General features: G+C 43.2%; 1 protein-coding gene across 3 annotated transcripts in view; it reads left to right on the forward strand.

The window, feature by feature from the left end:
- GALNS (galactosamine (N-acetyl)-6-sulfatase) overlaps window positions 1–16,316 on the forward strand; it is a 69,723-nt gene that overhangs the window by 23,512 nt on the left and 29,895 nt on the right. For all 3 annotated transcript variants that reach the window (XM_085845257.1, XM_085845258.1, XM_085845256.1), the window contains 3 exons: window positions 7,316–7,382; window positions 11,985–12,112; window positions 13,675–13,811. In XM_085845257.1, the coding sequence (XP_085701383.1) occupies window positions 7,316–7,382; window positions 11,985–12,112; window positions 13,675–13,811 (332 nt within the window). The remainder of the gene's footprint in view (window positions 1–7,315; window positions 7,383–11,984; window positions 12,113–13,674; window positions 13,812–16,316) is intronic.

The raw sequence follows: 16,316 nt of genomic DNA on the forward strand, positions 1-16,316 counted from the left end.
CATGGAGCTACTTTATTCGCAGATGCATGTCTATACGCAAGGTTGTGTCACTCCACAGTGAATCCTTATATAATACACAAGGTACCTATGATCTAAAATATAATTATGAATACACCACACCAATTACAACATATTGTCAGGTGATTGGACTGAATGACAAGCCAGACTTGAAATGGAACTCTTCAAGCTCAGATGGCAGAACAGTTTGTTAACCGATGGTATGCCAGAAGTCAGGAGCCAGATCGGAATTTGGTCACCAGAGCCGACGAAGTCATGGACTTAGGGTGGCTGGTTCATGGTTTCAGCGCCTACAAGCTCATCACTGGACTTGGTATTCCAACGCTGGCGGTGTGGCAAAGGAGATTGACCATGTCCTCATTGACGGTCGTTGGAGGATGATCCAGAACTGCAGGGTCTACCAGAGTGCTCAGTTCCTCAATACTGACCACAGGCTTGTTGTAGCAACTCTAAAGCTGCACCTTAAATCCTGGAGAATGGTACCATCCCAGCCTAGGCTGGATGTTGCCAAGCTCAGGGATGAGAGAGTAGCTGAGGAGTTTGCGAACAGGCTGAGTGGACACTTGGGGGGTCTGGGTGCTTTGGGGGGTCCTGAAGAGTTGTGGAGCACCTTCAAGACCACCGTCCTTGATGTTGCCGGTGGATGTCTTGGAACTCACCGCAGGGCAAAGAAGAATTTTGTCTATCAAGGGACACTGGATACCATTGACCAGAGTCGCAGGGCCAGGCTGAATGGCAGAGCTGAGCTGTTCAGGGAGCTGAGGCGTAAAACTGTACGTGCACTGAGGGTGGACAAGGAGGCCTATGTGCGAGGAATCTGTGAGGGGTAGAGCATCACCTGTGGACAGGTGATTCTCATCCCGCTTACAGGGGAATTCGCGCATTACGTTCATCCAAGCCCATCCCTCGGAGCACTGCAGTTCGAGCAGAGAGTGGTAGGCTCTTGACAGAGGAGTCTGAAGTGAAGGCCCGCTGGGCCGGTTACTTTGAGCGGTTGTACCAGGCTGATCCCCCAACTGTCGAGTTGGACGTAAAGGGTGTTACAATCCCTGTTGCTGACCCACGAATCAACTGTGGTCCACCTTCGCTTGTGGAAACACGGGCTGCGGTGAACCAGTTGAAACGGGGTAAAGCTCCAGGGATCTGTGGCATCCATGCCGAACTTCTCAAGGCTGGTGGAAATGCTGCACTCGTGTCGTTGCATGCAGTTTTGTGCTCTACCTGGAACACAGGCATCATCTCAACTGACTGTAAGAGGGGCCTTGTTGTCCCTCTTTGGAAAGGGAAGGGTGATCGCCAAGACTGCAACAACTACCGAGGGGTGACGCTGCTCTCAGTGCCGGGCAAGGTCTTTGCTCGGATAATTCTTGATAGGGTTCGCCACCATCTGCTTGAGCACCAGCGCCCAGAGCAGTCAGGCTTTACACCAAAGAGGTCAACGATTGACCATATCCTTGCCCTTCGTGTCCTCACCGAACGCAGACAAGAGTTTCAGCAGGGGCTGCTTGCAGCCTATGTTGATCTCTGTAAAGCGTTCAATTCAGTGAATCGGGATGTCCTCTGGAGGATTCTTGGTCTTCGTGGGGTGCCACCAAAACTGATCGATCTGATGTCTGAACTCTACTCTGGTACTGAGAGTGCTGTGAAGTGTGGTGGTACCACCTCTGACTTATTTCCAGTTGTTACTGGAGTTCGTCAGGGATGTGTACTTGCCTCCACACTTTTCAGCACTTGTATGGACTGGATTTTAGGGAGGATGTCGGAGAGATCAAGTTGCGGTGCATCGTTTGGGAATGTCAAGATCTCGGACCTTGATTTTGCAGACGATGCAGTCATCTTTGCGGAGACTTTAGACATCCTTTTGGGGGCCCTCGATGTGCTGAATGAGGAGTCGGAGCCGCTGGGATTACGGGTTTCTTGGGTCAAAACTAAGATCCAGGCTTTCGGTGACATCTTGGATGCTGCTGTCCTGTCTGTGTCTGTTTGTGGTGAGGATGTTGAGGTCATGGAGAGATTCACTTACCTTGGCAGTGATATTTATGTCTCTGCTGGCTGCGAGTCAGAGGTCAATCGACGTCTGGGTCGGGCCTGGGGAGTCATGGATTCACTGGATCATGGGGTGTGGTGCTGCCGGTACCTGTGCGGGATGACGAAAGTCCGAGTCTTCAGGTCCTTGGTACTTCCAGTCTTGCTCTATGGGTGTGAGACTTGGACTCTGACCAAGGATCTGAGACGGAGACTTGATTCCTTTGGTACCAGGTGTCTTCGGAGAATCCTTGGCTATCGCTGGTCGGATTTTGTGCCCAACGAGCGGTTGCTGAGAGAGACTCGGATGAGATTTGTTACCTGCATAGTCCGTGAGTGTCAGTTGCGGCTGTATGGACATGTGGCTCGTTTTCCTGATGCTGATCCTGCTCACCAGATTCTCTCAGCGAGGGAGTCTCATGAGTGGAGGAGGCCAGTGGGCTGACCACGTGCCTCATGGTTGCAGCAGGTTGACCATCATCTCAAGGAGATGGGGATGGGCCTGGCATCTGCCTGGGGGATGGCCAGACGGAGGCCCCTGGAGTACCGGCGGAAAGTGGACGCAGCGACGCGATGTTCTGGCACATGCTCCCATACCTGACCTGACCTGCCGACGACTCTTGATTTCTTTCTGCCGCGGCATCTCAAGTCGGTCATCTATGTTGACTGTCCCAGAGACATAGAACAATTGAAGGAAAAACTAGAACAACCACCTACGACGTCGCCAGATACGCCTCCGCCCACATTATTATATCATTATACATACTTGTACCAAGTTTGATTTAAATCCCTGTCCCCAGATTCAAAATATTAAATAATTCTGGCTGCCAGACCATGCGTCTGATCAGGTTGAAATTTACAACATATATTCCATATGTCTACTCAATCATAATTGTAATATTTCACATCGATTGATGAAGCGGTTCAAGAGAGAGATTTTGAAGAGAATTTCATTCAAACCAATATGGCTGTCAGACCATGTGACCTGTTAATTATTCATGAACACCATGGTATCCCCAAGGCTTTTGAAACGTGTCAGTGAAGTTTCCCTCGATCTGTCAAGCTGTTCTGCAGAAGATTTTAAAATGTTTACTTTTCAAAAAATCATCGCTGCCAAACTATGTGACTTATGACATCATAGGCGGATAACTCTTGGTTCCTCATGGATAGGTGATCATACCTGTAAAGTTTTGTCTTGATCTGTTCAGCCACTACAGAGAATAAGATTTTTGTCGGTTTTACATTAAAAACAACATGGCTGCCAAACCACGTGACCGATGACGTCATCTTTTTTGCCAATTGCAATTTTGCCTGAGATGACCCTCAAAATTTTTTCATACTGATTGGATCAAGCAATTGACATATGAAATTATCACGTCACTAGTACGTACCCGTAAAAAAAAAAAAAATTATAAATAAATATTCAAACCGCGAGCAACAAACAACAACCACACAGGCCGTTTCTTCGCTCTCGCGTGCCTGGACGTGGGTGACCTGGAAGTTCGCATATTATTCGCAGTTACGATTATTCGCAATTTAGTTTTAATACCCAATTATTCAATTAGCGCCAACGTATTTTACCTTTTCACAATGTCGTGGCAAGGAAAAACAAAAAGAGAAGAGAAGAGATAGAAAAAAATTACTTCCTGGTTCGGAGCATACCAGCACTCTGATGTTACCGAAATTTATGCACCGTATAATATGAAAACGATCATAACTTGGGGCATTGTGTTTATCTGTAAATGCGCATAAGAAATCGAGAAATTATTAGAATACACGGTCATCACTATCCGGAAGTCCATACGTTGTAACCCGTAATGGGGAACGCGGCTGAGCTTCCCTTCCCCATCGGCCATGCCCACGCAACGTGTCTTCTCATTGGTTTGGTAAATAAATGGCCATAACTTGGGAAGCACTTGTCTGATTAATATCAAACCTTGAAAAGGCACATACTCAGGTCCCCGGCAATATACCTGGCAAGTTTTAATTCGATCGGACCAGTGGTTGTCGAGAAACAGCGGACACACACACAGACACACACACAGACACACACACAGACACACACACAGACACACACACAGACACACACACAGACACACACACAGACACACACACAGACACACACACAGACACACACACAGACACACACGCACACACACAGATTGCTGGAATTATAGATAGATAAGGACGTATGACATCAATAAAAAAATCACTTGTTTCCCATGGTAAGTACTTCACGTGTGCCAAGTTTCATTTTTTTTAGCATGGAGTGGTTTTGGGGATACAGAGGTCCAAAGTTTTTTTTCCTTTTTTCCAACATGGCTGCCACACCCCATGACAACCTCATTATTATCACAAAAACATTGTGCATGGGTAGTCGCATCGATGGTGAAAATTTTGTGAAATTTCTGTGGTGAAAAAAACAAACATGCCGCCCCGCTTCAATACAATACCGCTTCGATCAGACACTTGACCCACAACGTCCTTTTAATCAAATTCAAAATGGTTGGCCAATCACGTCTGGAGTTTCGCGTCGAACGGATAAGGCTTTTTGTCCAATATGGCTGCGAGACCATTTGAGCGTTGATGTTGAAATTTTTAACCAATATTCCCCATGCCGAGTCGATCAAATTAAATAAAATTATTTCTCTGAAACCACTTAGCCTTTCAATGTGAGACTTGGCAGTGATGATCCACTACTGTTGCTACAAATATTTTATATAAAAATGATCTCCAAGTTACATTGTTTTAAAAGAAATAATTAAACAATTATTTCTCTGAAACCATTTAACCCATCAATACTAGACTTTGCAATTATGATCCACTGCCCTTGCTGCATACATTTGACTTGATGCGATTATGTCCCTCTATTTCTCTGATGTGGAAACCGCTGTAGCAATTGATGCGAAACTTTGCAGTTGTGATTCGCTGCTTTTGCTCCATGTAGCGCAACATGTTTCATATTGATCTGTTAACCGGTTTTGGAGAAAAAACTTTTTAAATTTTCGGTTTTCAAGCTAAGATGGCTGCCAAACCACGTGACCAATGGCATTAAAAATTTGGCTTCTGCCAAATATTTGGGAGAGGGTCACTAGTGTGAAGTTTCGTTTTGATCGGATAAGGTCTGTTTTTCTATCCAATATGGTTGCCACACCACGTGACCTATGATGTTATCATTTCCACACTGCAGGCATGTGGTTTGATGATACTTGATAAATTTTGCTTCAATTGGATAAACAGTTCCAGAGAAAACATTATTTAATATTTTTCTTCAATCCAATATGGTCGCCAAACCATGTGACATCAATTATTCTTTGCCATCCTAATATCCCCACATCATGCAAAACATGTCTGTGAAGTTTCCCCTCAATCTGTCCAGCCGTTCTGGAGAAGAAGATTTTTGAAGGTTTGAGGGTAAATCCAAGATGGCTGCCAGATCATGTGTCCTATGATGTCATCGTTATCAAACTTTATTCAGCATCGATAGTCGATCATTTTGTCTGCAGTTTCACTTCAATCTGTAAAGCGGGTTTTGAAGAAGAAGATTTTTTTTTCCTTTTTCTTTTATTAAACAATATGGCTGCCAAACCACGTGACGGATGATGCCATAATATTTTTTTCTGTGTTGAAATATTTCCCTAGATGAACCTCACAAATTTTATACTGATCAAATGCAGCATTCTATTTGTCGAATTTTGACCGGGATACCACTTCACTGATTGCATCATAGTCAAGTCACTCTTATTCCCCATGCAGAGTCGTTGCCAGGTTCCTAAGTTTCATTTTTTTTCCCATCTTGCAGTTTAGGAGATATAGAGGTCCAAGTTTTTTTCCCGTTTTACCAACGTGGCTGCCACCTTACGTGACTTATGACGTCATAATTATGATTATAAAATTCTGCATGATGAGTCACATCTATGGTCAAAATTTTGTGTCAATAGAAGCGGTTGCAGAGAAAATTCTCATGTATGTACGTACGGATCGACAGACGGACAAACCGAAAACATAATGCCACCGTTCACGTAATCACCGGAGGCATAAAAATAATATCCGAGATTGCGAAGATCAGTGTCGATATGCTAAGAATTGTCCAAATATCACGTGTACATAGAATTGATAAGTGCCTGCAACATTTCAAACAACATTTCAACAGAATGGATATCAAACATTTCAGCATTATCTGCAATTGTTTATTTAAACAGATGTTTGGTACTACAGAACTTTAATATGGATACAAATAAACACGACATAGTGACCGAAGCTTTTCGTGCTGCACTCTTCAGGGTAAAAATCGCAGCAAGTGAAGAAGGAAGTGAAGGCATGTGCTTTATACGCAGGTCTCAATAAGGTAGACGCTGATTGGTTCGGCCGTAATGACGTCACGGTTAATCCGAACGCCCATTGGTCGGCTCATCATCTTGACCTCGAGCTCCCATTAGCTGGAGCAGAGTTCGCCGATGATTGACGTTTGCAACCACATCCTGGTTGGCGATTCGAAGAAAGATTGTGAAGGTGAGAACACAACCAGTGCGAGCATGCAGAAATATCCAGCAATACAACCACCGGCCACTGTACCGGCTTAATCTGTCATTGCACAGCACCTGGTTGCCAACCCTATCTGTGCTGACCAGTACAATGCAGATATGTTCAGGATATTGAGCCGAGGTCGGAGCTCGTTTCATTTACGTATGTTGGAAGCAACCTTCCTCCTTACCACGGATCCACTATTATGTCGTCAAAAGGAATTTGTACGATCTCTGTGTCTCTTTCAGCATGGAAAGATCAAGGGAAGTACAGTAACAAATGGTGAATGGACCTTTGGGGAAACCCATCCCCCCTCTCTCCAGGATGTGGTTGCAAACGTCAATCATCGGAGAACTCTGCTTCAGCCAATGGGGGCTCGAGGTCAAGATGATGAGCCGACCAATGGGCGTTCGGATTAACCGTGACGTCATTACGGCCGAACCAATCAGCGTCTACCTTATTGAGAGTAATAAATTTCATTAAAAACTGGAAAAATGGGGGTGTATGCATATATCATATATACTGTGTATGCATGCAGCATATTGAGCTGGGACAAACGGACAGTACAAGGAAACAGTCAGCTATATTTGCGTTATCTTCATTTTTTAAAAATATCGATCTACCATGGACAAGACAACTTGTTGTTTTCAATGGCAGCTGAACTAACAGCTTATGATTTTGTACTGAGTTTAATCTATGATAAGTATTCTTTTTTTAATGTTACCTCGTTCACCATTTTGTTGCTAAGGTACTACGAGGAATTTCCCATCGACAAGAAGACAGGCGAATCCAACCTCACACAGCTCTACCTGCAGGTTGGATTTGTTTTCGTCCGTCCATGATAAATAAATTAAATAAATGCCTTAACATGAAAATGAACAACCCGGGTAATTTTATTTTTGCCAAAAGCTGTTTTGTTTCTTCATGGATGTGAATGTACTTGATCTACTCTTGGCGTTGGCCTGCAGAAGAGTGGCGTTTGTGGCACTATAGACCCATTTTTTAGCAATTACAACAGCTACAGTTGTAACATCAGCCCACTCTATAATACCCAGGTTATTTTTGTCCCAGAGTTGCATAAAGAGCAGGATGGGAAGTAGGAAGGGTGAAAGGAAAAGAGGACAGAGAGGGTAAGAAAATAGGAAGAATACGGGGCGGAAAGGAGGAAGCATTACATCGCATTCGGGAGGACGGTGTACAAGGGGATAAAAGGAGAGAGGGGCAGTGTTTATTGAAGACTAGAGACAGGAGGGAGTGGGACTATTATAACGTGTGGAAATAAAAATGAAAACTGAATATTTGTGTTTTGTGTTTGCAAATGTGAGTCAAAAATGACTCGTGACATACAGTAGCAACATCAAGTGGAACATTGCTTGCATCATAAAGTTGATTTCTTTTTGTTGAACTATAAAGTTTGGAAGCTTTTGAAAATCCTATTGAATATGGGTTAAATAGTAAGATACAGTATTTAAGAAAGAATCAGTAGCAGCTGGAAAAAATACATCAATTCAAGAACATCCAACCAAAAACGTTTCGCATGCACAAAGGCTCAACTCTGAGGTTTTAACCACATTGTGATCTTTAACTGGGACAAGGACTCTTTTCGACTCTGGGACAAGCGGAAGTAGATTCAGATTCTGTCTTAGCTCCGATGTGTCATTCAACAACAGAAACAACAGATGCTGCAAACATCCGGGAGTAAAGCACTGGACCACCCACCAAAGTCCTCGTTGATCATCAGTGAGCAAGCCTGCATCATCACAAAGCCCTGTGATGTGGCTCGTAGACCCTGGAGCACTGACAACAATCATCATGCCAACCTCTTCCCCTGCCTAGATATCTTGTAGAGTCTACAGTATAGACCATAGTGAAACAAGACCTGTTTACCTTTATTCTCAAAGAAAGCCGAGACCAATCTCTCCCTCACTTTAATATCTGTTGCTCCATCAGATCCCAGTCTCTGGAGTTCGACAAGAGGTCCGATTTGGCATTAGCACGAAGAAATTTAATCTCCCTCCAAGTAGCTCTCTTCACCACAGTCATATCAAGGAGATTTCTCTATTTGATCTTGAACCATTTCGATCATTCAATATACAATGCAAAACAATCCATCGGTGTCTACTCACCAGCAGCAGCCAACTACTCCCTTCTCACGAGTAGATCCTGTAAAATTGAGACATTGCATCCCCATGGATCCTTTCCCCAAAGAGGAGAGTCCTCAAGGTTACTGCCAGGCAAGCATGGATAGAAAACGAGTTCAATTGGAACATAAGGACTACCGAAAGAACTTTGTGATCGTCAATAAACACGTCGAGCCACTTCCACAGTGGTTCCCAGCTAACCACCCATGTGGAATGTTCAAAATCATGAGATTTAACATCAGAGTTGAGCAACCTCACTCCTGCTTTCAATTTCCTTGCATCTTACATGACCTAATGGTTAGAGACTATAGTTTTTCCAGGGAGGGTTTAAAGAAGTCTTCTGAAGTCTTTAAAGTTTAAAGAAGTCATACCTTTTCTTAACCTCTCCAAATCATCCCTTTCTCAACCCCTCACATCCCACATGTTACAAGTCAATGCTCTGGTCTACTTCCACACGCCAACTAGACTCTTGGCTTTTCTCTTTAACATCCCCTTCTTACCTCGTTACATCACCTACAACAGTCCACTCATGTACATCCACTTGAATGTGTTCCTCGGTCTTTGGTCCTTTCAACTGGAGCAGCAGAATGCGATCGGGATCAGAAGGGGCTGACTCCCACCCTCTGCCCCTCTCACAGTTGCAACAACAAATCCAGGAGATCCTGTGTCCAGCAACGGGCCAGATTACACGAGCTTATTCCTAGCCACACTCTGCCACATACATTTAGCTGCCATGAACCATAATTGCAGCTTATCCATAGACCATCCACCTTCCTGCAGTCCAGCTCCAGATGAGGAAACATACTCTAACATTGGTGCAAAAGTCTTGGACAGTTGCAGAACACGTGGCCCGAAGACCCACGTATATTGTACCACAAGGAGAGCGGGTCATTTCCACACAAGTTCCAGCTTGATAACCAGTCTTATCCCATTTGATGGGTATGGTAAAATAATGTATCCCCAACATGCTCCAAAAGATGTAACATCATCATCTTACTATAATTTTGTGTGTGTGTGTGTGTGTGTTTGACTTCCATGCACACCTGAACCAAGTAGAAAATTGTGGTTGTACTCGGGGTGTACATAGTTAAAAAGAATGGCGGGGGTGGGGGGGTTCAAGGTTGGTGGATAACCTCAATATGTATATCATTACGCCCCTTCCAGTGGGAGTGGGTATTACAAGTCATACTAAAATGCACCAGTCTGAGGGAATGATTCTGTCCGTAAAGACGGGTCCTTCACTAGTTCGGTAAATGACAGAAAAATACAGCACTGCAAGGTGGAACTGGGTACACCTAGAATCAAACATTCATTCTCTCTCCACCAACCAGTCTTTGATGCCAGACTCATACACATTCTCAGGCCATTCTATGACCCTCACAGTTCATACTTAACTTAGTCAGAATATCCCCATTCTTGAACCATTCTAGATAGAACTGGATCACCACCCAATCAACTGCTGGAACAACCAGCACCACCACGACAAAGTTACACAAAGACTCCCCCCCTCTTTTTTTCTCCTGGCAAAGTGCTGCAAGATTAGCTCATTCATAAAAGACGACCTCGCTGCCAGCCATGGAAAAAGCAGTGAAACATTCTTCGCTCCAACACCGAAATAACTCCTTTAAAAGAATCATCGTAGTGATGTTTTGGAATCCTCTCTCACTGGACTGACACATTCTGGCCACACTATTATCTGTTCCAACCATCATGGTCTCACTTCCATTTGTCATACCCTCTCTGCCATGCAGATTATCCTTCACATGGGTTTTGGGGAAAGCACTGAAGCAGCACTCACTGACCTGAATGTCCGAGTTCTGCATTCCTTTCCGATATCGTCACAGCCAGGATTCTTAATTTATCACCTCACCCGCCTCCACTTACTGTAACCTCGCTGGCTCCCATAGCCTCACTTCATGCTCAGGCTACAATCACGAAATCCAACATCGTCTTTTCGCTGAGCCAAAGGCCCCCCTACTACATCTCTCTTTGCAAAGAACTTCACCTGTGCTTCCTGAACATTCAATGTCCCCACACCGACCATATCCTGCAGCACTGTACTCTATTCAGGGCTTCTCTAAAATAACTCTGTGGAACAAGGGCCCTGGGCAACTTTTCCTGCAGAACCAGCACCCCATCCACTGCCAAGGCATTTTTTCATTTTCTCCTCTGACACCAGGCAAAAGTGCTGCAACATTAACCAGTTTGTGAAAACAACCTCTAATCGCTTGCTGCCGGTCATTGCAAAAACAGTCAAGCATTTTGGTTTGCAGCCTTGCCCAGCCCCTCTGGCGTTGTTAGAAGACAGTGCCCCCTACTGCCTGAGGAGTGGCAGAATAGTTATAAGATAAGCATTCTACCTCTGCACCATCGTATCAGGATCTGTATTGGTATAAATGGTGGACACATGCTATTAAAGCCATTTCTGTCAACGTAAACATGTCTTTGATCATTTGTAGAATGGTAAACGAGTCTTGATCTTGAAGGCAAGTCATCCTTTGCTCCGATGAAGGATTCATGGCCAAAACTTTAGCTTCTTCGTGTTTCCCATGGCGATTAGCATATTCCACTCAACTTTCTGGTGATTCCATCATCTGGTAATCTGGAGACTGGTATCGTTACCAATTTGCATTCTTAGTTCAGACAGCATTGTTGTTTTCACAACACTACTCAACTTTGGCTTCTACTGATATCATGTTTGTTTATGCAATGTACAGATCAAGGTGCTGGTCCTCTTCAACCACAATATAAATATACTGGAACATACTATTACAAATAATACAGGCCTCAAAATTGTTGTTGCTTAACTTGTTGTGAGGAGTAATTTTTTAGCTCGCCTGTTCGAAGAACAGAGAGCTATAGCGATACCCCCGGCGTGAGCGTGAGCGTCAGTGTGAGCGTGAAAAGGTTAAAGTTTTTGGTGCAAGTTATTTCCTTTCTTATGTTTTTATCTACCACACTTTTTTACTGATTACAATATACAAATACATATATTGCTTGAAAATTATTTGGATCAGACTTCACTGCAATGCTTTATAAAAAATATTAGACTTGTCTTTTAAAAACGATAAATGTATAAACAGGCAAACATTGGGTGCCTTTGACACCACTCTGGTTTTTATACCTACAGGAGCACATTTTGTGCTTACAATCGCCTGTTGCTACTGATAACTAGGTAATGAACCAATTACGGTAAAGGTGTTGTCTTCTTTTAATTCATTCATTGAAGCACTTTCTATCTCAAACCCCGTACCCAAACCATGCTGGACCACACAGCATGCTCTGGAATTCATTAACAGGCAGGCGGTGACTGGCACTCCTTTCTTCTTGTACTGGGCTCCAGATGCAACCCATGCTCCGGTCTACGCATCACGTCGATTCCTGGGAACCAGTCAACGGGGCATGTATGTCAACGTTGCACGGTCTGTCGATTCAAGTTGGAAGGGAGTTTTGTTTACAAAGACTTTCATTTTAACTTTTTTTAATGAAAGCAATTTTTTATTACAAGGACAAATGCTTACACGGAAAAGTCATCGTATGCTCAACAAAACAGAATGTGGTGAGGTAAGATGCTGCATGGTACTTGGTAGGACGAAAACTTGAAATTGGTGAATCATGATGCTTTACAATTATTGCTGTAAGTCTTGAACAATAGGTAAGTCGGTTATTACCCCCGCGTGCACGAAGCAAAAAGTGGGGTTAAGCAATTGGTTCGCTCTGTCTGTCTGTCTCTGGTCTGTCTGTTTGTCTACAGATGCCAGTCTATGATCGAGGAAATACTTAATCTCAATTTATTTTTATATTTTGAATACTGTAGAACTCGAACCTGCAGATTAGCAGCACTTTGGCTCTGAATTTGGCAAATTGGTGGAATGTCATCCCAGTCGCAGAGGAATTGTTTTAATCGATCTGCCTGTCTGGTGGTCAAACAAAATTGGAAATAATTCCAAACAGGAAACTTACTGTTTTTAAGGACATCATAAAGGATACAAACAACAAGCACGAAGAACGAATGTAATGTGTTCGATAAGGTGGTGTAAAAAATGCTGCATCAACGGTGGTAAACATGCGACAAAGTTTTATTTTTTTTTAATTGAATTATATACTTTAACACAAATCTCCTTCTTGACACTTTCAAAAATCTTCCGTTTAGCAGTTCTTGGACAAAATATATCTCACCGTCTCATGCCATGACAGGAGAGTGACAGTAAGATTCAGCATTCAGACAAATATGGTGCCACCTAGCTCTGCTTGTTTAATGCAAAACGCAAATCAAGGGTTTAAAAGATCCCTGTTCATGTCCTTTTTCTCAAGACTGCACATGCTAAGGTGTTCTATGAACTCTCTAATTATATCAGATTAAAAAAACAAAAAAATCTCATGAAAATAGGTCGTTATACAATATTGTCTCTTCAAGTGTTCCAGAAAATGCTTCCAAACTTGTGTTTCCTCGTTATGTTTTGTGAAATCATCACTGAATGATGGAAGAGCTTGGAGAGTGTGTCATTTTGGAATCACTCTTCTTCACTCACCTCAGACATTTGACGATTCTGTCCATTATCGGATTTCTATTTTTATCCGTTGCAACATTTTGAGAGTTGAACGGTGAAAGTAGATTTATTTTTGTTGTTGTTACTTATACTGGAAGCATCTGCGACCATTACTTCCTCACTTTTTGCTTTCTCTGATGATTTAGGGCTCTTTTATCTTTTGAATGGAGGATCATCATCATCATCATCACCATCACCATCACCACGTTTCCATGCTTGCATGTGAAAGCTCTGAACCATCTCAACCTATTCCTACGCATAACCTCACTGATGCTTTCTATGTCAAACGGTTTACTTATTTTCTTTACTTGCTCATTAAAAACAACAAAACAATCATCCATCCATTTATTCATACATTTGTTTAATGTTTTGATTGGGAAACCATGCCTGACCACCTCTTATTGCATGTCTATCAGTTATGGTGATGCCGTGAGGGAACTAGACCAAGCAGTTGGGGCTCTGCTTGAACGACTACACAGCCTGGACCTTCATTCTAACAGCCTGGTATTCTTTACATCAGACAATGGTGCTGCCCTCATCTCTGGACCAAAAGGTGTGAAAGGAGCACATTTAATGCTGCAGATACAGATTTTAGTGTGTGTATGTGTGTGTGTGTGTCGTTGGTTGTTATCTCCATATGCGAGTTTCAGAAGGTAGAACAGAGTTCTCCCAGGTCTCGAAGTATCCACCTCTGTTTTGGTAAGGGATTTATGATTCATGAACAAAGTTGAGAAGTTTTCTTATTCCAAAAGTTTTGTTCCGAGGGCTCTTTTCAAAATCGTTACTGAACCCCGGATAGCTTCCAAATGTTGTTCGGTTGTAGTAATATTGCCAAGAATGGTTTTTAAGATTGCTTTGAGATTATTCTTCTTCATAATTCCTGTTGCTCCAACTATCACTGGTACAATATCCGGCATTCTTCAGCTTCCGAGATCTTTTGACTTCATTTTTGAGGTCTTGGTATTTGGTAATTTTCGTGATTTCTGCGTTGTTTAGGCCAGATCGCTGGGTACACAAACCTCAATTAGTAATGTTGCCTTTTCTATTTTTATGTAAGTACTGCACTATATGTGGTTGCAATGCTTTGTTTCCTATGTTGACGTTTGATGGGATCATCAGGTCCTATGTGAACATTACTTCCTTGTTTTCAGTGATTGCTTTTGGCTCATGTTTCCATGAGTTTTGTGGAACTGGGATATTGAGTTTTTGCAGACGTGCCGATGGACTACTCCACATACCTTGTTGTGCCTTTGTCTATACAGCTGTTCTGACATGAGTTTTTTTTACATGCTGATAAGAGGTGACTTATGCTTTCTGTTTCTACCTTGCAAAATCTACACTGATTAACACAGTCCTGCCATTTTCTCTTCTTAGCCTCTTCTTAGCCATTCCAATGAGCCTTCTTTATCTATGCCCGTTCTGCCCAACTCTTTTTAAAAATACCTTCCTGCTCTTTTGTCGTTCTCTCAGTTGTCGGTGTATATGTGTTGATAGTTTGTCTTGTATATTTATTTTGTATTTTTTGCAATCGTTGGGGCTGTGTTCATTGTTCTTTCGGTGACATATGTGACATGTTCTATTCGCACTTACGTTTGGAAATGTTTGCGAGGTAGGTTAGGAATACCTTCTCTGGCTTGCTGTCTTTGTGTTTGCTTACAAATTGTATTCAGTAGTCTGTTCCACTTTTCACATATTCAGCCAAATCCGACAGTTGTAATTCTGTGCACTTGGTTGAGCTCCATCAGGCTGCTACCTCCTCTTCGTCTTGGCAGGTAACAATCTCAGGATGCATTGGTTTTTGTCGAACATTTTGTAGATTGTGAGGAGTATCCTTGTTTCGATATCTAGTTTATTGATTTCACTTGTGGCCAGTTTATTATTCCCCAGCTGTATTGGAATACTGGTTGATGGCTTTAATTTTGTTTGTCGGTGTGAGATGTATTTTTCACAATCGGTCTCGTTCTACACAGGTATTCTTTGGTCATTGTTTTTCGTAAATGATTGTGCCATATTTGGTGGCCCTCTTCTACCCTGGGGTATTTATGTGATGCTTTGTTGTCTGGCTCCTGTATTGGTGTATTTGTGTCAATTTTTATGTTTTGCGTTTTTGTTAGTCTGCCTTGCACGAGTGCGCACTTGGCACACTTATCACGATCAAATTCCTTTTGAATATCGTCGGAGTACTGTTTCACTAAATTATGTTGTTCTGTCGATTTTTTTTTGTTGATTGGTGTGAATAGCTTTAAATCATCCATGTACAGTAGATGTGTCACCTTTCCTGTGTCTTTAGAGGTTCTTCTCTTGGTTGTTAGCGTGTATCCGTGTCCTTGCTCATTAATGAGGTAGCTCAGTGTGTACGAGGTCAGGCAAAACAGGAGGGGTGAAAGGCTGTCGTCCTGAAAGATTCCACATCATATCTTCAACTTAGGTGTTTACCGGGCGTAGTGGCATGTGCCTGTAATCCGGCTACTCGGAGGCTTGGGTTGGAGGATCGCTTGAGGACGGGTGCTCTGCACTGGGCCACGCTATGAGAGGGTGTACGGCAGCCCGGAATCATGGCGAAACCCAATCCTTATCCCTGTGTCGTAAGAGGTGACCAGGGTTGCGTCAGGAAGGGCATCCGGCGTAAAACCTATGCCAAATCAGTATGCGGATCATAACGGATGATCCGCTGTGGCGACCCCTAACGGGAGCAGCCGAAAAACGAACAACAACATCTTCATCTTAGGTGTTTCAATCTTTCCTTTAGAGTGCTGTGATAGCAATGTGGTGTTCCAGTGTTCCATCGCTTTCTCAGTCAGTTTGGTTATTTATGTGGGACACCATCAAAAGCTGTGCTTTTTTACAGTCTATCCAGGCTGTGGAGGTGGAAATGCTGTACTCGTGAAAGGACTTGTGTGGTCCTTTTCCGGGAGGAGTGTGAGAGACACAAGCACCACCAATATGTGTGGCTAATGTGTGCCAAAGAAGTTCTTCCCGCTTTTCCCCCCTCACTGACCACACCACACCATTGTGGCACTACAGAGAAGGCCTCCCATTTTACCTCCATCATCTTCTT

This window comes from Eptatretus burgeri, chromosome 11 (genome assembly GCF_056783735.1).
Source record: "Eptatretus burgeri isolate ZD-2024b chromosome 11, Ebu_testis_v1, whole genome shotgun sequence".
In the NCBI taxonomy this organism is placed as follows: domain Eukaryota; kingdom Metazoa; phylum Chordata; class Myxini; order Myxiniformes; family Myxinidae; genus Eptatretus; species Eptatretus burgeri.